Source organism: Meriones unguiculatus, chromosome 2 (assembly GCF_030254825.1).
Source record: "Meriones unguiculatus strain TT.TT164.6M chromosome 2, Bangor_MerUng_6.1, whole genome shotgun sequence".
In the NCBI taxonomy this organism is placed as follows: domain Eukaryota; kingdom Metazoa; phylum Chordata; class Mammalia; order Rodentia; family Muridae; genus Meriones; species Meriones unguiculatus.
Window position 1 is genome coordinate 85,909,631 of NC_083350.1, and position 27,359 is coordinate 85,936,989.

At 41.0% G+C, this 27,359-nt stretch overlaps 2 protein-coding genes across 4 annotated transcripts in view; one reads left to right on the forward strand and one right to left on the reverse strand.

Moving 5' to 3' along the window:
* Positions 1-4,495, forward strand: part of Homer1 (homer scaffold protein 1) — a 96,108-nt gene extending 91,613 nt beyond the window's left edge. Inside the window, exon 10 of the mRNA XM_060377794.1 lies at positions 1,478-4,495. Coding sequence (XP_060233777.1) covers positions 1,478-1,666 — 189 coding nt within the window. The 3' untranslated portion in view covers positions 1,667-4,495. The remainder of the gene's footprint in view (positions 1-1,477) is intronic.
* Jmy (junction mediating and regulatory protein, p53 cofactor) overlaps positions 1-27,359 on the reverse strand; it is a 175,499-nt gene that overhangs the window by 73,520 nt on the left and 74,620 nt on the right. For 2 of the 3 annotated variants that reach the window (XM_060377793.1, XM_060377791.1), the window contains exon 11: positions 11,568-26,142. The exons of the other annotated variant lie outside the window; for it this stretch is intronic. The gene's annotated coding sequence lies outside the window, so the exon portion shown is untranslated. Of the gene's footprint in view, positions 1-11,567; positions 26,143-27,359 lie in introns of those variants that run through there. 3 annotated transcript variants of the gene reach the window in all.

The window sequence follows — 27,359 nt, forward strand, 5'->3', positions numbered from 1 at the left end:
ATAGGCCGTTTAACCAACCAATCAGGTATGTCTTAGTCAGGTTTACAAAACAAGGATAGGTGTAACCAGATCTTGAGGGCCAGTAACACGCATCAGACCAACCTCCAACAGTCCCAGGCACTGAAGTCAGGTTGTAAGTCTTCTTGTTTGGTTGGTTTTTGTTTGTTTGTTTGTTTTAGTTGTGTGTGTATGTGTGGAAGAGATGTGAAAGAGAGACGGGGAGGGGGTTGTCACACTATGTAGTCTAGCTATCCTGAAACTCATCCTGTAGACCAGGCTGGCCCTGAACTCACCCTGCGTCTGCCTCCCTAGTACTGGCATTAAAGGTGTGCAACATGAAACCCAACTTAGGTTGTGAATTTGGTAGCAAGTGTAAATGGTAAATCTTGGTAAACCTGGTAAATCTTGGTGGTCTAAAAAAAATTTTTTTTTTTGGAAAAAATTGTGAGAAAAAATAATATCAAGAAAAAAAACTTCATAATTCAAACACTAGGAATCTTTTTTCTAACTTTTATTTTTATATGTATAGATGTTGTGTCTACATGTTTATCTGTGCACTACGTGCATGCAGTGCCTTTGGAGGCCAGAAGAGGGCACTGGATCCCCTGTAGCTGGAGTTGCAGGTGGTGGTTTGCCACCAAGCGGGTGCTGGGAATTGTACCCAGAACCTCTGGAGGAGCAGCCAGTGCTCTTAACTGCTGAGCCGTCTCTCCAGCTCTGAAATTGATTTTCAAAACTAAAGTTAAATCATAACTCATGTAATTCTGTCGTTTTTACTAACTTCATTATATAATATTTGTCATGCTAGGAAACATTGTTAAAAGTCATAACTCCTAAATAATTCTTAGTGTGCTAGGAGTTAGACCATAGCAAAAGTTTTAAACATTTTTGTTTAAAAGTTTGCTTTTTTCTTTTCTTTTTGTCATCTCTCTCTCTCTCTCTCTCTCTCTCTCTGGACTTTCAGCATAGAATTGTCAACTTTATACTTCTGATACATGTAATTACTGTATCTGTTTGTTACAGATTTTAGAGTTGAACAATTGTGTATTCTTTGACCCTAAATACAGGATCAGGATCATTGTAAGACAAATTTACAATCTCATGTTAGGGAGATGTTTCTTTTCTAGGTCTTCCTTTAGAGTTACTTTAGAGTTACTCCTTGTCTCTGCCTACTCTCACCTGATTTCTCAGTTGCATATGAGCAACAGTAAAAACGAGATGTAAATGATCCTGAGATTGGGTGTTCTGCTTGCCCCGTGAAGTGCCTAAAGGGTTGCATGGAGGGAAGCAGAGAGGACAGATGTGGTTGTAGTCAAGTGTTGCACTCGGAGATGGCTGAATCCAAATCTCCTTAAATTGTATGAAGTTGAGTGCCTGATTGTCCGACTTATTAGAAGATCCTAGGAACAGTAGGGATGTATTGTCATCTAAACAATAAACTGACAAGTATGTGTGTGTTACACTTTTCTTTCTGAAGGAAGTTGAAATTCGAAATAAAGACCTGGAGGGGCAGCTGTCTGACCTAGAACAGCGCCTGGAGAAGAGCCAGAATGAACAAGAGGCTTTCCGCAGTAACCTGAAGACACTCTTAGAAATTCTGGATGGAAAAATATTTGAACTAACAGAATTACGAGATAATTTGGCCAAGCTACTAGAATGCAGCTAAGGAGAATGAAATTTCAGTGCCAATAGATGAAGAGACACTGTCTGTCTTCGTAGGACTGTTTGGGCTCCACACCAAGATTGCACAAAATTTTTTTGAATATCATTCCTCCAGGAGGAGGGTGTTTTGAAAATTGGAATTGTATATTTCAGTATAAATTTTAGAATTTAGCTAATAGCTAGTTGGGGAAAAAAAGACATGAAAAACTTGAACTACAAATTACCTCCATGTATATTGGCCATAGTTAACCAGAAAGTTATAAGTAGACACTTAATGTAATCTTTCCCCCCTGGTATTAGCCAATGGGAGAATTAACAATGCCTGGGTCCCTTCCCCCCCCGCCTTTTTTTCCAACACAGTGAAGATTATCTGCTTTTTAAATTAATTTATGATATCTACAGCTGTGTTTTGTGCAAAAACTTAGTAATGGAAGCCCTGTCTTTGTTGTTATCTGAATAATTTCTCAGGATATTTTTGTGCTGCTGAGAAAGGGCCATTACCGATTAATCTTTGCTAGGAGTGGGGGAGCTCTGTCTCTGGTTGAAACTCACTATCATGGGTGTCTGGAGTTCTTCCCCTTTTTGTACTGGGAGTGTTTTCACTCTAGTGGCTACTCTGGTAACACTCTGCTGTTCTCCAATCTTGTCTGTTGTATAGTTTACTTTCCCATATTGATTCCATGTATTTATGAGAAGACACTGTCTCCCACTTTATTACACATTTTAAAACCAACTAAACAAAGGCAGCTGACTTCCTCAGATGTTTTTCTTTTTAAATTTATAGTAAATTTGACACAGAGAACTAAAATACAGCAATCCGTCCTTGACGGTTTAGTCTGGCGATATTAAGTGTATTTACAGAAAATATGCAGTTACATTTATTTATATATTTGGCAGGAAATCTTTTCTGAATGATTAATGCATTTCAATTTATGAAAAATACTGGTTATGGGGGCACTGTTTAGTATAGATAATTTTAGCTGTTTTCAAGGAGGTCCACTTCTGTCCAGCAGCCCATCAGAGGACTGTATCTAAATTGTAACCGTGGCAGATGGGTCTTCACAGAAATCATGTCTCTATTCAAACTTCACAAGGCAATATTTGAACTGTTACCTAGGCATTTCAAAAATGGGAAATACCTTCAACAGGCTCTTCTCAGAGAGCAGGTTTTAGTATTGTTTTGATGTAATTTTAAGACTTTTAGCAAACATGCATTTCTTTATATAATACATTTTTTTTTCACAAAGCTATTTTAAAAGTACGCCAAGTGCTGTCTGCTCTGCCCGAGTAGGAATTGCATCAGAATACGTATATCTTGCTGTACAATGCCTGTGATACTGAAGAGGGTTCTTATTAGTGTATGCTTGAGTACCTTACTCTGGAGTCAATGAATGCACTGATTTTTTGTTTGTACCCCAAATGATTGAATTGTTAAGTACAAATTAAGCAGATTAACCCATTTTTTCACTCATAAACAGATTCTTAGTACTAGTTTGTTTTCTATTTATGTGTATGTACATAAATACATACATATTAATTTATATTAGAGTGAAAAATAAATGGTTTGTTTCTAAAGTTAGTTTCTATAGTAAGGTGTCTCTGAAAACTTTGTGTCTGACACGTAATTATCACGGATTCTATGTGCTGTTCCATCACCAGTCATGTCCATCTATCTTAAGGTATTTTCCTTACCTATCTATTATAGAGAGAATAATTTAAGTACACATGCCCAGAGTTGAGATATTTCTCTGATAAATCAGGTAATAAAATTTATTTGATGGGTAGAATTTTGAAAACATAAGATTTTATTTATGAGTTTCTGAATATCAAAGAATACCAGGTTTTCATTTAAATAGAGGACTAACACTAGGGATCAGGGAATTTAGTTATGAAGAGTTTAAAAAAAATCTAAAAAATAAAAAAGCAGTATAAGCTGTTGATATGGTAAGCAAATTATTTTGATGATGTGATGAAATATTTTTAAATTTTGGCATAGTGATCATTTAATGGGAAAACCTCAGCAAAATGTCTCCATCGATGATATGAGGCATATGTGTAATTTAGTATATACATACACTTATATGTATATACAGAAATTATTTTTAATATTTTTCCTACTGCTGTGAAATTTAAAATTGGAACTTTTGTGAGTGTTTTCCATGTCCAATAGAGCCTGATTGTTTCTTTTTTTAATAACAATTTATTGAGGGCTGCACCTATAAATTCCCAGCTTGTCAGTAGACATGTACAGTATTTGGTAGAAGGTAGGCACAAGTGCACATATAAATAAAACCTTCTTAGTGACTATTTTAAACATTCATTCACACTAGAGGAACATTTAGAACTCATCGCCTCTAAGTCATAGGTTGTGTGCCTACTGTAGCTTTTTCCATTGCTATATTATATAAACATTCGCATAGTAAAATTTGATTTTTCCCAGAGATAAATATTCTATAATGAATGAGTCTATATTTAGGTCAGACTGTGGTAATCTATTGATCAGAACATAATGCTGGGGACAGTAGCCTGAACATGTGGACTTGCAGTGACACAGGAGAGCAAAGGTCAATTCCATTTGTGTATAAATTATTATAACTATGAAATCTTGTACAAAAAGCAAAAACTGGAAAAAAAACCAAAAATACAGTTTTTATTTTGAAATACAGTTGTTCTCTGGAGAATGTACTTCATATTTTTTTCCTCAGTCTTTTAAGGATATTTAAAGCATTTAAATGATGGCAGCATTTGCTTCAATCCTACAGGTGCTACTGGATTTTGCATTAGTATGTGATGTTTTAAAATCCTAACTTTGACATAAAAGGTTTTATAAGTATTTCCCTGCCTGGAAAATTAGTTTTTATTCTTCTCTCCTCATTCCCTCCTCTCGCTCTGCCTCTCTAGACTGAAAACGAACATTCATGAAATTGCATTGCTCCTGTCCCTAAAGGAAATGCGCAGCACCATCAGAACTCTGAGGCTGTGTTGTCTTTGCACTGTTGGGAGCAAAGTTAGGGGAGGAACTTATCACTTAACTTTTCAGGTGACTCTGAAATGGTAAGCTACCGCTCAACCTTTAAAAAGCCATTTCTTTGCTCTGTTAAAATTAAATGTATCCTTTAGCAGGTACACCTTTGCCTTGTATGCTTTTGTTTGCCTCTGGAGCGTGCGTTTGGGGTGCTGTCTCTGGATCCTGACTGCCTCCTGGACTGGAATAGGGAGGGGGCAGGCCATGGGGAAGGCTTGTCGGTTATTGTTTTGAGCCTTTCATTTATTTGATAACAAATAATTTTAACATTTAAAGTTTTGTGCTTAAAAACAAAATATTCTTCACTGAACTTTTGTCTCCGGTATACATTAGCATAAACTTCTAGCATTCATGAGGTGAATTAACATCATTTCTTTTTCTTTCATGGTGCTTGGGGGTCAGACCCAGGCAGGGCCTAGCACATTGTTAGGCCAGCTCTGTGCTACTGAGCTACTTTCCAGCCCTGTAGAAAAATCATAAAGAAGAAAGCTTTCAGGTAAGAGATAGTAGAGTTGAGTTTGAAACATTTTAAAAATACCTTTAACAGAGCAGCACACTCTGTGACTAGCAGTGATAAACATGTGCTAAGAATATCTTTAAAAAGTTTTAGAGTCGCTCACTCCATTGTCCTAAAAACAACAAAAACTGTTTTAAACTTGGGGGGGTCATCGCCTATTTTGTTTGTATGTGTGTGTGTTTTGTTTGGGGTGTTTTGGTTTTATTTTTTTTTTTGTGTTGCTGTTTTGTTTTTTTGGGGGAGTGGGTTTCAAGACTGGGTTTCTCTGTGTACCTGTGGCTGTCCTGGACTCACTTTGTAGAACAAGTTGACTTTGAACTCTGCTCTGCCTGCCTCTGCCTTCCCAGGTGCTGGAATACAGGTGTGCACCACCACACCCAGCTTCATCATTCTCATTTTTAATCCCAGCATTGAGAAGGCTACAGCAGGAGGATTGAGAGTTGGAAATTATTCTGGGCTGTATATAGTTAAGATTTTTGTTTCAAAAACAAAATAAATTTAGGCCTAATAAGCAGAGGGAGTTTGTATCATTGACTGTGTCTCCCGAGAAGCTCCCTGTCAGCATCACACTGCCTAATGATCTGTAAGGGCACTGGGTAAAGCAGGTACCTTAAAAACAAAGATGTGTATATGAGTATGTATGTATCAGCACAAGGTGTATGCCTGGTGCTCACAGAGGTCCAAAGCTGTGGTTAACTGCTTTTAATCACTGAGCCATCTACACAGCCCTAATTCCCTAATTCTTTGAGAATTTAATCTCTTCTGTTCCCCATCTCCTCCCAGATCATCCCCCCACCTCCTCCCAACCTCATGTTCTTTTTTCTTGAATGAAAGAGAAAGAAATGTGGAAGAAGGAGGTGGGGGAGAAGCCATTTAAAATACAAAATCCGATTTGTGTTGGCCAGTTATTCCTGGGCACAAAGCCTGCCCAGGACTGGAGTTGGCATACTCAGTGTCACTCCAGTGAAGAATTTTTCCTCTCCCAGCAGCTACCAAGTGCAAATGGCTTCTTGGTCAGTGGTGGCACTTTGTGTCTTCTCCGTTCTGGGATTTTTGTCTGGCTTGAACCTGTGTGGGTCTTACTGTACCTTCATAGTCTCTGGGAGTCCATATGGGCATCAGCCCTGTTGTGTCGAGGAAATGTTTTCTCCTTAACATCATCCACCAATCCTGACTCTTATAATCTCTCTGCCCCTCTTCTGCGTAGATCCTGAGCCTTGAGGAAGAGCTGTGTTCAAGACATCTCATTCAGGGCTGAGATAGTATTAATGAAGGCAAAGAGCCTGGCTATAGATAGAGTGGGGCTCTAGGGGAAGGCCTACTATTGTTATTTTGCTAAATAAATCAGGAGCAGTAAAATGGCTCCTGATGTCACACTACTGTACCCATAGATCAGCTCGGCCTCCATTAGAGAAGCTGCTTCTTTCGTAGGTGATAACTAGCCCAGACCCACAGCTGGATAACACACAGAGTGAGAGATGTGGAGAAGATGCCTTTAAGGGAGTTAACAGGCATTGTTTAGAGATAGAACACATACTTAAGCATGTGCAAAGACACACATTAAACCCTTAGCAAAAGCAAACAAAAATGTAAACAAAAATATTTTTCTTAGTCATTTTTATTAAAGATATTTAGGACATGAAGAAAATTGCATCTGGATAGAATAAAAGTTACAAACACCCAAAGTCTTCCTGTGGATTTTCTCATCTTTAGAGAAAAAAATCTAAAATTGCTTTCTGCCCTTTAGAGGTGTCATCTAAAGCCTGGCATGGCATTCGATGTACCTAGTTCTAGCAGCAAAGACAGCTGAGACTGGAGAATAGTTTAAGACCAGGAGGTGGGAACCAGTCAGGGCAAGACAGACCCTTTTTCCTTAAAAAATAAATAAGAGAGAGGGTGGGGAAAATGGAAAGTTATCATTATTGAGACAGTGGATCCAGCAAATAGCAGCGTCAGGCCCCGTTCTTATCTGAGGTGTATCGAGATAGCCAGACACAAACGTTTTCTTCCCCAGTCTTACTCCGTTTTGCTGCTGCTTTTGTTTGTTTGTTTGTTTTTTGAGTCAGAGTTTCTCTGGGTAGCCTGACTAGTCTGACATTTGCTGCAGGAGCAGGCAGACTGCCCTGGAACTCACAGCGCCCCACCTGCCTCTGCCTCCAGAGCTCGGGATTAAAGGCCTGCACCTCCCACTTAGCTGCTGCTGCTTTAACCACAGCGGGGATTGCCCTGAGGACTTTCAAAGATGAACGCTTCCTGCCACTTGTTAGGGATTATAACCTCCTCTGTAGTCACACTATTTGAATCAGATTCCCTCAGGGAGAGAATTATTACTCTGTTTTCTCGTAATAGCAGTAAATAAAGGTTTATTCATAAATGCAGCTTCAGGGCTGTTTCTGTGGTGTGGAAAGTCTTTAGGGTGTTTTCTGTTAACGTGTTCAGTTTTGTCTGTACTGAGGCTGCTTCGCTGAGCACTTGTTCAGCGGGAACCTCTGTCTGTGTGACTCACACGTGGGTTTACTCATGTGTCCCATCCCGCCCTACTTTTCATGGACAGCATTTCAGAAAGCATGGCCAGAGATGGGATGTGCATGATGTAGGTGCTTCCTTTACAGCTTGAAATAAATGGGCCACAGGGGCCTCTGTTGGCCACCTGCATTATGAGGGGCACTGTGCCAGCTCAGATGGCACCTGCGTGTTCAAGGCTGTTGGGTGAGTGTCTGGCGTGTCTGTCAGGATGAAGCAGATTTCTGGGGCAGGGCTTTGTTTCTAACTTACCTGCCTTGCCTCTCTAAAATATCTGTTAGAACTTTTTTTTTATTTTGTCTTGAAAACAAACAAACAAACAAACAAAAAACAAAAACAAAGTCTTACGTAGTCCAGGATAATCTCAAACTTGATATCCAAGGACAATCTGCTTCCCCCCCTCCCCAGCTCTAGGGTCATAGGCACATGTCCACCTGTGGTGCTGGGTATTGAATCCAGGACTTTACCCATGCTAGGGAAATAGGGTGCTGCATAGCTACATGCTTGTTTGCTCTCCAGCCTTCCTTGATGTGGCAACTCTTGTTACCATCATAAATTACCTGTCACACTTTCGTATAAGTGTTATTCATGGACCATGTTTTAGTATCAATTTAAAGAAAACAAAGAAAGCTTACAGACTTCCAATGATTTAATGAAAGTAATTGTTCATATGGGGAATTTCAGTCTCTTAAACTTAATAGCTTGGTTTGAAAGTAAGTACTGGTAGCCCCAGCACTTGAGAAGCAGGAGGATTACAAATCTGAGGCCAACCTGGGATGCATAGCAAAAGCCATCATAAAGTGAAATAGTAGAGGCTGGGCTGGATGGGCCACACTCTTAATCCCAGCACTCAGGAGGCAGAGGCAAGCAAACCTCTTTGAGTTCGAGGCCAGCCTTTACTACACAGAGAGACCCTGTCTCAAAAAAAAACTAAAAAACAAAAACAAAATCCCATAGGTGCTAGAGAGATGGCTCAGCAGTTAAGAACACTTGTTACAGAGGACCCATTTTCAATTCCCAGCACACACATGGCTGTTCACAACCGTCCATAACTCCAGTTTCAGGGAATCCAGCATCCTCTTCTGATCACCACAGACACCAGACATGCACAGACAGTGTTCACAAAACACTCAAACACATGAAATGAATAAATCTGAAAAAAAAAAAAAAGTAGCAAGCTGATAATTAAGGCCTTAGGAAGACAATTCAGCTCTTACATTCTCAATGAAACTGGAAATTGAGCAAGTTACATCTTGGAGAAGGATGAAAAGCACTTAGCATAGTCCTAGTCAGACTACAGTTAGTAAATGATTACTAAAGTACCTGCATTGTGCTGGGGGAGGGGGGCTGTAAGGGCCTCCTGGGTGGCTTTTACATCAGATTTGATTTAAATAGACAAAACATGAGCACAAAGTTCAGCATGTCAGCCATTTCTAAGATTACAGTTCAAATACTTTGATGGTGTTATTATCACCAGTCTGTTTACTTTCCTGTCATCCCTGGTGACTGCACTGTATCTTATACCTCTTTGCATTTGCCTATTCCAAGTCCTTGTGTGCATGGAGTCTTTTATGTGCATGTTTGTCTTTCTGTCTGACTTGTTTCACTTAGCACAATGTTCTCAGGGTCCATCCATGTTCTGGCATGTCTCAGAATTCCATTGCTTCTTGAGGCTGATGAGATTCGGTTGTGTGACTATTAGCCATATATTTATCCAGTCACTTTTGATGAATGTTGGGTTGTTTCTACCATTGTGAACAATGCTTTGAACATTGTGTATAAGAATCTGAGGCCCTGTGTCACATTTTTGGGCATTATATACCCTAGGATATCAATAAGTAGTTCAAGTGGTGATTTTGTGTTTGAGACGTAAGCAAAAGCTTAGGTTTGAACTGGGTAAGCAAGGCGGTAGGGTAAGTGTGGCTTGTAGGTAAGCTGTAGTCTCTGAGCGGGGAGACTCATATGTAGGAGGCTCATATGTGACCCACGTGCCTTTTTAAAAAGTGTATGTGTGTGTTCTGTGGCTGTCAGAGGACAACCTTTCCGGGTTGGTTCTCCCCTTCTACGTCAATGCAGGCTGTCAAGCTTACATGGCAAGCACTTTTACCTCCTGAGCCATCTCACCAGCCAGTCCACATGCCTTTTACACATTCCTTCTTAAGACAGTTAATGAGCACCACCCCAGCTACGACCCAGGCTCTGGTTTGGGTCCATAGCTGAGTGCAAGACAGAACTATTTACACGGTAAGTAAAGAAGAGAGGACTCTGGCAGGAATCATCCAGGAAAGAAGATTGGGGAGTTCTTTTCCAAAGAAGGTTAAGCCTCCAAGTTCTTGCTGGAGGAGCAAGAGCTAGTCAGTTAAGGGAGTAAAAGAATTATTGAGTGCACCATATGCAAAGCTACAGGCAGAAAGGTGTTGGGCCATTTCGATTAGAGTGGGTCATTGCAGGTGAGGTGTAGGACAAGGAAAGGGCATGAACAGAGGGGCAGAAGGTGCACTGGAACTTTGTAGTTCTTGTTCCTCCTCAGGTAATGGAGAAATGGTGAGGGGTAGGGGTTTGTTGTAAAGGAACAGACAGACAGACAGTTATGTGGATAACAATCACTCCTGAGAAAGCCATGGCACTGGGGATGGTCGGTGATGGGTTTGGAGAATATTTAGGAGTTAAAATGAGTCAGATCTCCCAATTTATTTGGTGTGGGAGAATGCTGGTTTACTCCTGGGCATCTTGAACTGCAGGCTGAGTTCCACATGAAGGAAAAGCTGGGAAGCAAGAGGCCAGATGTATGGATTAATCTCTTGCTCTTTTGTGAAGAGATGGGTGTGACTGGAGTGAATGAGTTATGCTTTGAATGAATTTAGTATGTATGAAAGTGCCGAAGTAAAATTTTTTAATCTAAATGTGAAGCTTGTGGGGGAGGGGAACAGGAGCTGGAAATAGTGACTAAAGAATTGACGTTGTGTGGGATAGCAGTGGAGAGCCCGAGAACAGGGAGGGTACAAAGTGAAAGTGAGAACCTAGGCCAGATGCAGCTTGAAGAAGAGTGGACAAGAAGGATGGATCAGCCAGCATGGTGGGCCTTCTGGGAGCTGAGAGTGGAGTTTTAGAAAGCCATATTTCACATGAAAATAAAGCCACAAATCAACTCATGTCTCAGGGTGATGCTTTAAAATGTATCAAGATCCTTTTTTTGAGTTTTAAATATATTTTAGGTTTAAAGGAATTAAAAACTGAAATACATTTTCTTTAGCAAACTCAGATTCGCTGTGTATATTTGAAAGCACTGAAATCCAGGTTACCTGTTTTCCCTGGAATTTGAGGCAAGTTGGGAAAGGCTCTCTGCTGGTCTCTGAGAGTCGGGACTTTCTCAGTGTGGCACAGAAATGATGTCTGAGGTGACATGTCTTCTAGAGACCCATTTTAATGTAATGAAAACACCTTTATTTTTCTTCGTGCTGTGCTAATCAAATACTCCGAACCGCTGCTTGTCAATGTATTGGACTTCATGTTGTTATGGGGGCATAAGGCATGTACTGAGGCTGCAGCCAGAAGCTGGCCACTGCCTTCCTGTGGCTCCCCTGCCCCATGGGGTCAAGTTTGTAGGGCTTAAGTCTCTAGTCTTTCATGAAATTTCATGTCTTTCAGTTTGTGAATCTGATACTGAATTCATGACTAGGACCAGGTAATTGTATATTTGCATTGCTTTAGAAAGTTTACATTCCTGTTATCCTAAGTATTCTTTCTTATTAATTTATAAGCATACTACTTACAAATTATTCACTCAGAATGGTATCAATGAAAAATATTCTTTGTACTTGGCTTTAGTCTGCTGTGGTATTTAATTTTTTTTTTTTTTTTAGTCTGAGTTACATTTAAAATTAGTTTGAATTCCTTGGGTAGACGTTATTTGTCACTTGGGCAACAAATTGAGCATGTTTGCCATTGCAGGAAGGAAAAAGAAGCCACCAGTATTCACAGTTTGCTGAAAATATAAATTTTTCAAGTCAACTTGGGAATTGTCAAATAAACAATAACTTTAAAGTTACTCGTGTTCATCTTTTTTTTTTTTTTTTCTGTTTCGTTAATCGTGGTCTCCTGTAGCAGAACTTTTATTTTACAGTGTGCTCGTGCAAAGAGACCCCAGTGCTGCAGGCCTGAGCATGGCCTGAGCATAATCACAGCTGTGTGATTTACAGGGTGTGGCTGTTCAGCACAGCAGCTTTCACAGTAGTCTTATGACCAGAGTTTTGTCACCCCACTTTTAACATGGGGGACTCAGTTTCAACAGGATTTAGGGACTAGCCTGGTGAAAGGCAACCAGGACAGCACAGGCTTTCTGCTGCACCATGCTCACCCTTGGCAACACGCTTGAACCATGCCACGAAAATACTTTTTTAAAGGCAGTATATAGATTTTTCAATGTGTAATACTTATCAGCCTGTCAAGAATCAAATAGCTTGCTTTCCATCTCATGTGGTACTGTTTCCAACCTCTGTACCTTAAAGAAAAAAAAAAACAGAAGAAGAGGAGGAGGAGGAGGAGGAGGAGGAGGAGGAATTTGCCTTAGTTATACAGTGGTTCCTATATGCCAAAAAAAAAAAGTTTATTTATTATTGTGGAGGGGGCATATGGGCCTCAGTTCATATGGGAGTCAGTTTTCCCACCATTATGGATTCTGGACATCAGACTCAGGTGAAACTCTGTTAGCCCGCTGGACCTATGTTGCTTTCTACTTCATTACTATGATGCTTTGATGTCATTCTTTCAATATTTTATGCATCTATACACAAGGTACATGTATTTATTAAGACCTTTAGTTTGTGGGGTAAATTCTATCATAAGGTATTTTCCCCCTTACCTTTTTTTAGACTATTAGATGTCCCAACTGGTACATGTAAATCTGCCTAATTCCGTTCTCTTCTCCACAGAATTCTTCATTTTGAACATGAGGTTAGACATTTCTCACCCCCCAACACACACAGACTACCTGCGAAGTTTTAGGAGTATTCAGGGTTACTTAGTTACCACTTACCAAATATCCCAAGTGCCTTTAAAACTCCACAATCAATAGAGAGCATGAACTCTGGGGAAAACATTGCTGAAAGCTACAAGATTAAATGTTTGACTCCCCTTGATGAAACTCCTCAGTTACAGCACTGTCCAGCACATGTGTGTGACTTGACACTGGGCATGTTGCTGCTTTAGAAGCAGCAGCAAACTATCGATCTCTGCGCCTGGGGCAGGTCTATGAATGGCTGCGGTGCTACCCTCTCCTTTTGCTTTTACTTAAATTCTGCAGATAAAGCTCAGAGCTTACAGGCTTATGGGGAAAGCACTGTTAACTCATTGAACCAAATGGTGCAAACTGATAAATTTTTATACTGCCTTTTAAAGAAGTATTTGCAGGCTCTGATTCAAGCGTGCTGACATGGGTGAGCATCGTGCAGCAGAAACCCTATGGTTTCCTTTGCTTTTTACCAGGCCAGTCCCTGAAACCTGAAGGTACCAGGGACGCCAGTGAAAAATAGAAGGTAGTTTAAAGCCCATGCTGTTTTGTAGTCTTGGCTTAGTTGTAATCTTTAAAATGGCAAACAGAAAGATGAGACAGAATGGAAAGACATGGGAAAGTGCTGGACTGTGGCAGATGAGGACACTGTCTCCCTCTCAGTCAGGAGCCTCCTGTCACATCCTTCACTTTGCCTCTGGTGACATCTAATGCCATCTGGCTGGTTTTATGAACACGTATGAAGTGTGCATCAGCCCAGGGAAAACAGAGATGAGAAGCCCAATCTTCACCATCAAGAGCACACAGACTGGAAAGGGAGCTGCATAGTGTCTGGTTACAGCACTGCAAAGCAGGGGATCCATTCCATGTGGGGAAGGAGCTGGTGGCCTTGGAGGAGGAAGCATTGAACTGTGATGTAAAAGAGGGGTGGCTGCCCACTGAAAACTCAAGTGATGTAGGAAACAGAACACATTCAACATCAGCCCTGAGACCCTGGCTGAGCACACCAGTGGCTCAGCACAGAAGGAAGAACAGATCTGAAGGCTTGGCTCATGTCCTTAGAAGCCCTACATTCCCAAGTGAAGAATCAGTGAAACCCTTGAAGTAACATGACTGCAGTTGCACTAAAAAGATTAAGTCACTGGGAAAGGCTCAGAAACCCTGCATGGTCAGACTGAGGAGGGCTCTTAACTGTGGCAGTGTAGGTAAGAAAGGAAACTAGAAATGACAAACAGCTGAACAAGACAAGAGGTAAGAGATAGGGAGGCATTTGGCATTTTTACCATTTGCTTTTTCCCTGGCATCTATTATTCCTTTCCCCACCTCAATTCAGTATCCACAAAAACCTTTCCAGTTCAGTGACCCCCCAGGATTGAGTGGGCCCTGCAGTATCTTATTCTCTGCTTTTAAGTTTTCATGGTAACTGAGATTGAGAACTGACACCAGTGTGATGAGTAAAGACAGCAAAAGGAAGTCTGTTGGGGGTTGGAAAGTCACTATGGAAGGGCCCTGGCCACAGATTTCCTCCCATCCCAAAGGCTTTGAGGATAAACAGTAGATCTCTGGAACTACTCAATTGAGAAGAGTACCTTGGAGTCCTGGTTTGACGATCAGAATAATTCTTCATGGAGAAGAAATGGCCTGAAGGCCCCCAACAAACGGTCCTTGCTCAGCCCTTGGCATGAGGTAGCTAACAAAAGAAAAAGCTACTGTGCCTGGACAGGGTTCAAGATAAGGAGCATGCGATCACTGTCCTGAATCTGGGGCACAAAGGGAGCTCAGGTGTCCTGACACATGGTAGCATGGATGGGGGGCCACGACATACCCAGCCTCCAACTGACCAACTTTCCCCTGACATGGAACTTAGATAATGCCAGGGGAGAAAAGAAAGCCTAAATCTTGTATTGACAAAAGCCGTGTTTTGTTTTTCTGCTGAACAGAAAAAAATTTTTGTTGTTATTGGTTGTGGGTTAAGAAGAGCTTGTTCATGTGGAGGAAAAATTTGTGGTTCTTTATTTCCAACTTCATGTGGGTTCCAGGGATGAGCTATAGGGGTACACTTGCACAGCCAGGTCTCCAATATAGACACTGAGGCTCGAGGAAATGCACCTGCTATCATGAACTTGCAGGGGCTGCTGGGCAGAGCTGTCTAGGCCTTGGTCCTCACGGAACCCACATGAATTTGTGTTGCTTGCTTCCCCAGAGGTCTCACTGATCTGATGCATGTATAGGAGAGTAGAGTAATGGGAAAAATTGACTCAGGGTTACCAGGAAAGGATGGCTGGCGCACCTATTACAGAGATAACAAGAGTGAAGAGAAAGCAGGAGCCCTTGGAAGCCCTGACAGTGGACCCTGTGCAAGGAGAAAGGAATTAGAAAGGATAGCCTGAAGAACAGTCCAGCATGGCCTGAAAAAGGGGGTAGGTAACATCAGACATCTGGTTCTGAACTTCCAGGTAGGAGCAGCCAGCATAAGGGAGTTTCAGTGGTAGATGCTCCCAATCTGTTTTGAATCTCTTGATTGGAACTTTTTTGCTCTTCTATCTATCCCAAGGCTGAACTGTGACTGGAGATTGCAGGATTCTGGCAACCCAGGACTAAAGTTAGGTCTCCCTGTGTGGCCTGCATAGATAGCACCAATGCAAGGAAGGATGAGCTTCAGGTCAAGGACCATTGCTGCAGGTGTTACGGATTTGCTGGGGAAAGTGTTTCCGGTGTAATGCCTAGTTTCCCTTGTAAGAAAAATCTCTCATCTCGTTATTTTCTGTGGGAAAGGCCAGGCAGATTGTTGTTCTGAGGGAAGGGCTGGATAAGCTGGCTCTTTGGAGCCACTGCCCTCATAGGCGATGAGCATTCTGTAACAAGCCATTTTTCATCACTCTGCCTGATAGAAGGTTTCAGAATAGGTTTTGAAGCGTTTAATTTCAGCAGTTAAAGGGGAGGCAGAGACAGGCACATCTCTAAGTTCAAGGCCATTTTTGTCTACACAGTGAGTTCTGGGGCAGCCAGAGTTACATAGTAACACCATGTGCCTTGGAGATTCAGCTTAGTCTTCAGACTCAGAGCAGTGATGAGCCTTTGTTTCTCTGTGAACCTGGCTTCTGGTTAGGTGAACAGACAAATGTGACAGCAAGATGATCAGAGCTTTGCACAGCTGTTACTCTTTTTATTGTTTAGCTCAAAGAATTTCTGAATTTCACACAGTTCTTTTCACTTGATTAGAAAAAATAAACCAAGAAAAAAAAATTAACCAATATAATCATCCACATCTCAAATTCCCAACTTCAACCATGTAGAGCCTGGGAGGAAGGAGCTGATGCAGAGTCCATGCAGGGTGCTGATTACTGGCTTGTTCAGCCTGCTTTCTTTTGGAACCCAGGACCGGGGTGTTCCCACCCACAATGGCCCTCTTCTCTATTAATCTCCAAGAAATTGTCCCCAGGCTTGCCTACAGCCTGGTCTTGTGGAGGCATTTTTTTTTTTTTTCAGTTATGGTTCCCTCCTCTCAGATGATTTCAGCATGTGTCAAGTTGACACAAAACTAGCTAGAACAAGTGATAAGTAGAATTTTGTTTGTTGTTGAGGGTATGATTAAGTTTTCAAGTGACTTGATTTTCTCTCCTCAAAATACTGACTACTTAATTGCAATACTTAAAATGCCATGTATCAAGAGGTGTTCAGCTAAAATAAGATCCTTGCTGCTGTCACTAAGAACGCTCCTAAATATCCTTCCCTGACCCATGCCTGGCAAGCACAACGGAGAAAAATGTTTCAACCAGAATCTTAGTTATATTGAAATATGATTTTAATATTAGGAGGTTTGCAGGTAAAGTTTTAGATTAAGAAGAATATTTTGTCAAGTAGTGATTTGGTTCAATGTCTGTTATAATGGGGAATGCCATCTTACACTCCATCTGGGGTGGGGTGTCCCCATAAAGGAGTGCGCCTGTCCCCAACTCCCAAAGGCCAGCCCAGAGAAATGAGGGTTCTTCAAAACTTAACCTTTGGGAAGTTTCGCTGGACACTGCGAAACAGTGTGCCATCGGATATAAATGGCTGAGTTAACTGAACCATGACAGCGTGGACACAGCTCTTCCTGGCTTTGCCTTTGACTAAAAACTCCACACGCTGCTTTTGTCACCCAGTGCTCACTCCCACTTGGCACTTTCCTGCACTGTTGACACGGTGTGTGACTTGTTTGGGAGATGCCTTCTTCTCCTCTGGCCCCAATCTCTTCCTCCACAGATGAAGGAAATGGACTACAGCTTATGATCACCTCTTTTGTCCGTACAGCATTCATCATCGTGGGACAGGAAAGGGCTGAAGGCTGTACCTCAGAAAAAACACATCTTTCCTGCTTCAAAGGCAAAGCAATGTCCCGAAGTCTTGAGTTATCTCAAAATGCGACATAATCCTACTATACAAGCCAGCATTCTGCTCCCAGCTGTTCGCTAAGAAAGTGCAGGTGCACGCTCCTGCGGACACTAGTGTGTGAATGTTTATTCACAATGGATCCAAACCAGGAATTACTGCTGTGGTGTAAGCTTACAGAACACAGGGGAAGCAATCCATTGTATGGATGCAGTGTGTTGAATCCAAAGCTGAGGGAAAGGGGGCAAGCCACCTCTCTAGTGACAAGAAACATGCCAGTGGTTGGCTTGGGCAAGGTAGGCATAGACCACAAAAATGCAGGACCCAACTGGGGGTGTAGTTCTATGGTAAAACATTAGGTCCATCCCCAACAAAGAGAGAATGACAAAGAAAGGCACCACAGAGGAAGGAGAGGACCGGTGGGAATTTTGGTCGGAATACAAAATGCTGTGGATTTTGTCATGATGGCATTTTGTCAGTATATACAGCTGTCCAAACTCATCAGTGTCTCTTTAGGCAGACACAAGTTAGATGTAAATTATTTCTCAGGGTGATGTTGGGGTGTTTTGCAAGCTGTTGTTAAAGCTGAGGCTAGCAGCAAAGATGCTTGTGAGGCAAGCATTTAGCCTAAGACCCCTTGGATTTCTGGCCATGGCCAGGCTACAAGACTTTGTAGGAAACTAATGGATGTTATGGTTGGGGTAAAGTTCCCCCCAAACAAGATCTGCCTTGGGAAGAAAGTGTCCTGGGCTGCTGTAACATGTCCTCTTCTTCAAGGCCCTTTGGATTCTGAGAGCCAGCTGCCTGGATAGCAAGGAGTGAACGGACAGTGGCAGATAGCCTCTGGTTTTGCCCTGTCTTCTGGCCCCAGCTGGCATCTTTTCTCTTCTGTGTAAGGTTCCATTCCCCTTGTGCTGTTAGGCAGGAGCCAGAGGCTGTAGAGCACTCATCTAACCTGTTTGAATTGACATGACTCAAAAAAAAAAAAAAAAAAAAAAAAAAAGGTGGAAAATTTGAAGACTAGATTTCATCCAGCCTTCTGTCTCAGAGGAGGAAACTGAGGCACTAACAGAAGTGGCAGGCCTTCTCTCAGCCAGAACAGGTCTAAAGTCCTTGTCCTTTACCAGTGTCTGCACTGCATTCTGTGCACATGCCAGTGAAATGACTGGGGTCTACCTGAGACAAAGCAGTGCCTTCTCAGCCCTGCCTACTGCAAGGTACAAGGGCAAAGCTCTGCCTGTAAATGAATGACAGCATTTTGAGTGTTGTTGAACTTGGCAGGGATTATAAAAACCCATTGCATGGTGGAAATGGCCATGCTAAATTTCCATTCATATTTACATGTGCAAAAATAGAACAAAACTAGAAAATTAGGATGTTCTCTGATAAATGTCGCTCCATCATTTTATCTTTCTTTCTTCTTGGTGGCTATTGAATTATTTTACAGTTTTCATGCTAGCACATTCTTGAAGTAGTATCACATTCTTGCCATGAATCAGCCATAACTAGAGAGTGAATTAGGTCTTTTTAATTGCCGGGGGACAGCTTACTAGTCACACTGCATGGGCTATCAGACCTGGGCTTTGCAGGTCATGCTGTGCTCTCTCAGGGGACATGGGCCTAGGACACAGGCTTAGAGCTATGCTCTGGCCTTTGGGTAACATGGTGAGGGCTCTTCACTGATTTTCCAGAAAATGTGCAGTTTAGAGTAGTAATCAGGATGGGAACTTCAGGAGGAAGACAAGCAGCGGAAATCAGGCTGGCAGAAGGAAAAAACAGTTTCCTGAAAGAGTTGTCCTTTGCGACCAGGAGGCATTGTGGGTAACAGGTTCTATCGGTGGATATCCAGCTTTCCACTCTGATGGACCTTGAGGGTAAAGTCCTGGCCTTCTCTATGACTGTCCCTGTAGACACACATATACTGGGGCGTACAGTACATTCTGTGGAACCACCAAATTACTGAATAAATACACAGTAAAACTACTCTTATGTGAACCAGTAGGATCCCTGTAATGGTGATATTAAAAACAAAAAGCCAACCTAAATACAGAGGGAAAACAGGAACTGTCTCAAAAACACCTCCCGTGACTACAGTGGGCCTGTGATTACCCCAGAGAACTGGGGGAGGGATGGAGGATGGCAAGCCTATTCTCCCCACCTCATCTATCCCTTGAATTGAAACTACATTACAATCAGGTCTTAGAGCACCTAGGTTTTCTCTTGAAGACAGTCTAGCGTCACAGCTCAGGCTGTCCCTTGAGTGCTGGAATTACAACTGTGTGTCACCATGCCTGGAGCTCCAGGTTCTTACTTCCAAAAAAGAAAGCACAATGGCTATTGTAACAACTCTGGCTTTTTATCTTTTTTAACCATCACAAGCATACTCTAGTGCTCTTTACCCTAAATACACCCTACCCTATTTTGTTTTTTGAGACAGGGTTTCTCTGTGTAGCCTTGGCTGTCCTGGACTTGCTTTGTAGACCAGATTGGCCTCAAACTCACAGACATCTGCCTGCCTCTACCTTACCGAGTGCTGGGATTAGAGGTGTGCACCACGGCATCTGGCTCCCTAGCCAAATCTTTATCAAATTCCTTAAACTATATTCATGGAATATGTTCCACTTCACTCTACAGACCTCACTGGATTCCACCAACTTCTCAACTGTCTTTCAGCACGGTAACCAGTGTGTCTCTTCCTGGGAGCTCTTTAAAGTTCTCATCTTGCTGGAGTGTTTCCCGGGTAACTGCTGTTACACAGAAAAGCAAGTCCAACCTGAATTTTTACAAACGGGACAGTAAGGGTCTTATTTCATTCCCTCACCATCTCTCTGATTGCCAAGTCAAGAATTAGCTGTATCATAATGGAATTAGTCCTCTAAACTATCCATCGTTTGCTTCTGACCATCTTTCATTTCTGTAGCTATTCAGTGTCATGCCTGAATTTTTATTTCTAAGACAGGGTCTTAAATCACCATGGAAACACAGCACTGGAAATACCTAGGAGGGTGTTTCTAGAAAGGTGTACGTGAGGAAGACAGACCTACTGTGAATGTGAGGATGCCATCCCATGGTTACCTGGACTGAATGGAAAAGAGAAAGCAAGCTGAAGACAAGGATTCTCTGTTTCCTGGACTTCCCTGAACTCTAAGCCAAAATAAACCCAGCCCCTAAGTAAGCTGCTTTTTGTCAAGACATTCAGTCACCATCTCTGACATAAACTCATGGGCTGGCTCTTGGATCACCTCCACCTGAGGGAGGAACAGCCTTTCCATTCCACAGAGAAAGACAAAGAAGCCAGTCCTGATGAGACCTGACAGACTATGGTCAAATGGAAAGGGAGGAAGACCTCCCCATCATTGGACTGGGGGAAGGGCATAGGAGAAGAGGAGTGAGGGAGGGAGGGTGGGATTGGCAGAGGATGGAGGAGGGGGCTACAGCTCGAATACACAGTGAATAAACTGTAATTAATAAAATAAGAGACTTGCAAAAAAGATACTGTCAGCAGAAAATAAACACATTGTTAAAATTGTGCAATATTGCTATGCTCCTTTTTGAAATGAAAATACCTACCACTGATGGTATTTAAACAAACAAAATCAAGTTAATTCAAATAAATATCCTTTATTAAAGAAAAAAGGAATACTGTTAAGCACCAAAACTGTGTCGTTACATTGCATGTACAATAAAAGAAAGGAGAGTGCAATACTGGGTAAGCAAGTACTTAAGTCTGAAGTCAGGAGTGTAAAATGTTAAAAAAGAAAAAAAAAAGCAGCACAATTACGATGCAGAAAGGTTGCACTAAAGAGCAAAAGGCAACAGTCAAAACAATTATTGGAGATTTCATAGTATTGCTATAAATGCTTGCTTAGTATTTTCTTTGTGTGTTTAAAACTTTAGAATGTTAACTGAGCATATCTAAGTATATAACTTTGCAAGAGATGGCATTTACAGTATGCTGCGGACAATTCACTCGATGTATGGTGGGGAAGCCATCCTGTAAAGCCAAGCACAGTGCACTAGTATTTTGTTTCTGCCTTTATAACATTGCACAAAGCTAGTAATGGTGAGTCAGTTTGCCAATTTAACTTTCATTTAAAAAAGTGTCAGTTTCTTTAGCTCCAGGGGGCTTTACTCATGCAATATGATCTGTAATTTTCCATTTCTCGTAAAGTATTATGGCTCCATACTTGGCGATGCATACAGTACAGAGAGATTCAATGAGGCAGTGGGGACTGCACCGAAGACATTATAAGTCACTGCTATGGGATGCACAGTCGAACCCTTGCTACCTCATACAAATGAGGGGGAAATCACATGAAAGGAAAATGCCACGGGTAATTGCATAATTGCAAAGACTCTGTAGTAAAGACAATGGAATTTGGACGAAGAAACCTAATATACAACATGCAAGTAAAAAGGTTTTGTTGGGTCAAAACTCAACTCTAACAACTATACCTTGTTTTTAAACTTTTCACAGTTTCTCTGACGTACTTCCAATGCCCCAAACTGAACTACTCTTAACTGTAGCTGAATCTACAAAAACAAACACACAAGAAACGAAACATCCCCTTCCTCTCAAAATAAATGACTGCATGAGAGTTGATGTGAAACAGCATTTCATGAACCCTTGAGCATGGAGGTTTTTTCTGTACATGCACCTTATAGTGGCCCAATAAATGTGCTTTGATTGGACATTTATAAACTTGGAATTCAATCCATCAAATCATATTAATGCCAAAGTTGTACATTTACTGTGGGCAAAACAGAAAATTTAAAATAACACCTTTCACATAACTCACAACATTTAGTTCGTTCTCTTCCTCCCTTCCCCTCTTCTTTCTCAACTCCCCTTACTTTTAAAAGGTTCTGTTTACACACGATAGTTTAGACAATGACATAAACTCTTTTTTTAAGAAAATTTTTAAAGTTACATTACATTTATAGGATAAAATTATTGCCTCATCTTACAAAGCAATTAGGCAGAATAATTTTAATGTGCTTTAACAAAAAAGGAGACTTCAGGCCTAACTACTGAGGTGTTCAGTAGCAAGACTGTTGAGCAGTATGCTCAACAGTAAGTAAGGTGCTTCTGCTTGCTCACTCCTCTTCCTTCTAAAGTCCTGATGGTCAGAGACAACACCAAGCACAAATAAAATGTTCAGTATGCACACTTAGCTTTATATAATCATTTATATTCAGTGCAAAAATGAGGAAAAACTCAAGGTCTCTGCTTCCCCTGTCAAATGATCTTAAGCTGACAACTGTTTGAAATGTTCTTGTGTTGTTCAGGATTTTTTAGTTATTTTATCCGGTGAAACAGAAGAAACCTCAAAACTCCCTGATAGGTCCGACAAAGACCCAAAGTCATTCTGCATGTTGGTTTCTGGTGATAAGCATACTACAAAGCTAGGCTAAAAGCTCTGATTTAAATACACACACATTTGTGAATCAATTAAAAAAAGATGTCTCAGGGAGTATAGAGACTGCAACCGCATCAATGTGTAGGTCCCCATGCCTATTAGGCTGCGCCCCACTGGGTTTTGATTCTTCGTGTGAGGTGTCTGTGACACACTGCATTTAGCGCATTCTAGGCCACACTGTGGCGCCAAGTGCTGCACCACATTCAAATTTACAGAAGAGAACCTCCCAAGACACACACACTGTAGAGTCAACAAAGTGCTCACAAAGAAAGGCCACATCAGGCGTGTGCCACGTGTGTGTTGCATGCCTTTAGTCCCAGCATTCAGGAGGCAGAGATACATGGATCCCTGAGTTCAAGGCCAGCCTGGTTCTAGGACAGCCAGGGCTACAGAGAAACCCTGTCTCAGGAAGGGGGAAAAAGGATTTCTGCAAAAAGTTTAAGTGCACAATGAACAACTAAGAATGATTGCTTTTATGCAGTTTATGAACTCTATACCCCCAATAAAGCACTCTTTAAATAAAGCCATTGCTTAGCCCCTAAAAGTCCTCATTTCCCAGCAATTTCTTACTGCTAAAATACAATTAGGACTTTAAATAGTCAGCCTTTTCTGTACATAGTATACTAGCTATTACACATAATTTTGGTTGTATGAGGGAAGTATTTGAAACTGACATTCAAGTATGCATGACACTAACCTAAGCACCCTCAAGTCATCTGCTTGTTTCCCATCTCAGTATAAAATATCTGAGAACAGCACAAATCAGCAGGGTCTGGATGAAGAGTGACACAGCATGAATCTGACTGTAGAAGCAGAACTGGAAACACTGACTGTGAGGGCCATGACAAGTAGACCCATGAATGTACGGGGAATGCCACATTATCACTTCTGGTCTGCTGACTGCATCCAAAACTAAGCAAAAGGTCCTTGTTTTATTAGGTGTCTAGGAAACTAAAATTGGGGAGAGGGGTGCTACCATGCTTGTTCTCATTTTCCTGTGGCCCTAAAAACCTCTTTAAGTTAATGAGGGTTCATCTGTTGATTTAATGAACACATGTATACTAGTTATTTTAAATCGTATTATTGTGAATAACTCCAATGGTGTATGATTTTATGAAGTAGAAATCTTTTCTTGGGGGATTAGGAAGCAATGCTAGAGATGGAACATGAGGTCTTGTACTCTACTGAGCCACACTCTAATTAAAGAACTAGGTTCCTGGGCAGAGAGACCGGCATGTTAGGAGGAAATAATTTACTTGAAAATGGGCTGGCGGGTTCCATGATGTAGTGCTGGATTGTTGGGAATGCGGTCACGCCTGGAGACCTGTGTCAGGATGTGCCGAGAACTGCTTGTTATCCCATTCAGTATTTGATACAAAGAAAACTGATTACAATACAATGACTTTTGTTAGTTTAAAGTACATTCCTTATTTTCCTAAAGTTAAAAAAAAAAAAAAATAGGCGGGGCGTAGTGGTACGTTTATAACCCCAGCACTCAGTGAAGCAGGGGCAGGAGGATCTCTGTGAGTTTGAGGCTAGCCTGGTCTACAAAGCAAGCACAGGACAGCCAAGGCTGTCTTTGTAAAGAGAAACTGTCTCAAAAAAACCAGAAAAAAAAAAAGAGGGGGGGGGGGGCGGGAGGATGGCTCAGGGATTAAGAGCACACACCATTCTTTCAGAGAACCCATTTTGATTACCAGCAACCATGCCAGGTGTCTGTAAATCTAGCTCCAGGGCAGAGCCTCTGTGTACATACTAAACATAATTTAAGATAATTTTAAAATATGAATCTTAAAAAAGAAACGAAGCCAGGCATCTTGGCATATACCTGTAATCCCAGCACTGGAGAGGCAGATGTAAGAAGACTGTTGTAAAAATGAGCCCAGTTGCAAAAGCAAATAAATAAACTAGAAAGATAAAACACTGATGCCTGGATCTGTAAATATGAGAAGCGTATAAATGCTGGGTGACTTTGTAGTTTTTATCTAGCCAGTGCCTCTGGGTTAAACAGTATGGCACTTTACTGAAGGTAGAAAGAACACAGAGATCATCTTGGGAAGAGGTCTGTATATCAGAGCTGTTTTAATTGTTGCAGACAAGATGTGGGAATTATCCTAGGACTAAAAACAATATATAAAAGAAATGATACAGGAGCTCTCAGTCTCATCAATAAACATGTTATGAATATTTAGGTGCAATGATTTGGTTTTCTATAACCCATTATAATAATCTTTTTCATAATTAATTTAAAGAAAAACATTTCTTAAAAGTGACAAGAAGGGAGCTGTGTTTCTGGAGGAAAACACTGGCAAACATTGAAGGGCTTCTGTTTCATGGCAGTTTCAGGGCAACGCTGAGAAAGAGCGTTTTAGGAATGAAGTTCTTTTTGGTATTTCAATCCCTCCATATAAAGCCAAGACCTGTCCTCACCATTAGCACCCACTAAACTGCACATCTGCCTTCAGGCACATCCACATAATCCCAGTGACAATCCATGCCAGCTCCATTCATAACTGGATCCTTTAAAATACAGCTAAGTCATCACTAAATCTACACATGTAAGCATAAGACTTAGTGACAGCAACAAATGTTCCTCCCCTAAAGTTCTATCCAAAGCATAAGAAAGCCAGCTGGAGGCTTTGGGACTGGCCACCTTCTGGACCTTTACTGAACACGTGCTTCTCACCATGGAGCATAACAATAAAAACTTAAACTGGTGCATGATACAAAGACGTCTAATCTGTGCCTCTAGGGTTGAATCCTGGTATCTGATTCTCAATAGAAAAGTCATGAGTTATAGCAATCAAGCAGTAGTTCAAACAAAAGAACTAAAAATCATTTGAAACGTTATCAAATTACAAAGCATTGCTTCTCATAAACAGGATGCACATAAAATTCAAACTATTCTAAATTCAGAATTATGAAACGCTATTTTAAAAGCATGGAAATTTTAACTTCAAACTCTTACAAAATGTAAGACTGTTGCCTCTTAAAGATATGCCTTCTTCAATGTGTCCTATTTTCAGCACACATTAATAGGTATATCTCCACTGGCTTCTCAGATACTGAACATCTCCTCTGGAGATGAATAATGTGAAAATTTAAGTGTATTCCATGTTTCCTTTTAATTCCTGGCTGTAACTACCATGATGAGTGTCGTTGTTAGCATATCACTCTATTTCTATAAGCTGTTGTGGGAGCAGCTGTGCTTCAGCAAGTATCTTCTCAGTTCACTGAATGACGAATCCCAAAGCAGCTCACATAGCAGAACTCTGCCAACTCAGTGTTCTTTGAATTCAGAGCAACACCTGGAGCAGCTGACCATTATGAGGTTATGAATGGGTGGATGGAAAGAGAAGGTGTGTAACAACCATCTCCAGGAGGCTTTTTCTCACTGCAGTTACAAACACTGCACATATAAAACTGATGTCACCACTATCAATGAATGACTGAACAGTAATAACCTCCCAATTGAGCTTCCTTTTTTTCATACCACTTTGCCAATACTTGGGACTCTACTGGAATCCAATTGTGGGACCAAGAGCTTAAACTTTTTCACTAAAGAATCAGAGCCAGTCTTCATCCATTAGTATTTTTCTTCTTTTTGTTAAGCCACCTGTTTGCAAACAAAATAACACAATATTAGAACAAAATGCCTCTTAACTGTACGGTATATGGAAATATCTTCATGAATACTTTTTTCTTTCAATAGTCACCTATTTAATGGTATAGAATTTCCTTTTTTAAAATGTCTGTAATTTTTTTTAGATTTGATTTCATTGTCGGAGTGTTTACTAAGTATGTCTGTACACCATGTGCATGCAAGTGCCTATGGAGGCCAAAAGAGGACATCAGATCCCCTGTGACTGAAGCTGCCCACAGAGCTGTCATGTGGGTACTGCACAAAGGACCTCTGAAAGAGCAGCCAGTTTTCTTAAGCGCTCAACCATCTCTCTTGCCCTGTGATGTCTGCATCCTTAAAGTGGCAAGAATAAAAGCCATTTTGATACCAATTTTGATCACTATTGGGAATATTAGATATACATTCATTTCTATTCTTCTTAGTGTAATACTTCATGTCAAGGGTATGGCATGTTTCATAAACTGTCAACCTATTAAATGGTTGTCTTTTAAAATTCAATAGAGACAGACTATGTTTATCAGCTGACCCTTTAGAAGAATAAAAACATTTATTCTTTAAATAGACATGAACAAGCACCATGTTTCTGTGTTACAGTTCTGCATTTTCATTAAACAAACAAAATATTTTCCAATAAGCATATTTTTGTTTTCATGGGATATTTTGCTGAAATGTGATAGTAGGAAATGCAACATAAAGACTGCATCTGAATCACAACCTGTGTTTTGAGGCCTTAGTACCTAAAAAGGCTGAGTGCACAGGGGTAAACAAATTATTTCACAATTTTATGTAAACTGCATATTGAACGGTACTATTTTGGCCCTCTATCACATAAAATTAGTAAGATAAATTTCACATTTTCCATTGTATCTTTGTAATAGGACTACCAGCAGTTTTCTTAGAAAGACATATGTACCTCATTCTCTTTCCATTGTTGTAAGTTTGAGAAAGACCCTACAGAAAACAAATTAGAACCTTGTCATAAAAGCTATAGTTTTGTTTCATGTTTAGAGATCAACTTTGGATACTGTTAGCTATGCCTGTCTCTGGGAAGCTTCAAAGTAGGATGAGGCAGATGTACACATTCATCTTTTCAAAGCAATTCTGAAGGTGTGTAGATTAGACATCTGCTGAGTACTACTCTGGTCTTCTTTCAACTGCGTGAGAACTACCAGCTCCTCATGTTCCCCTTT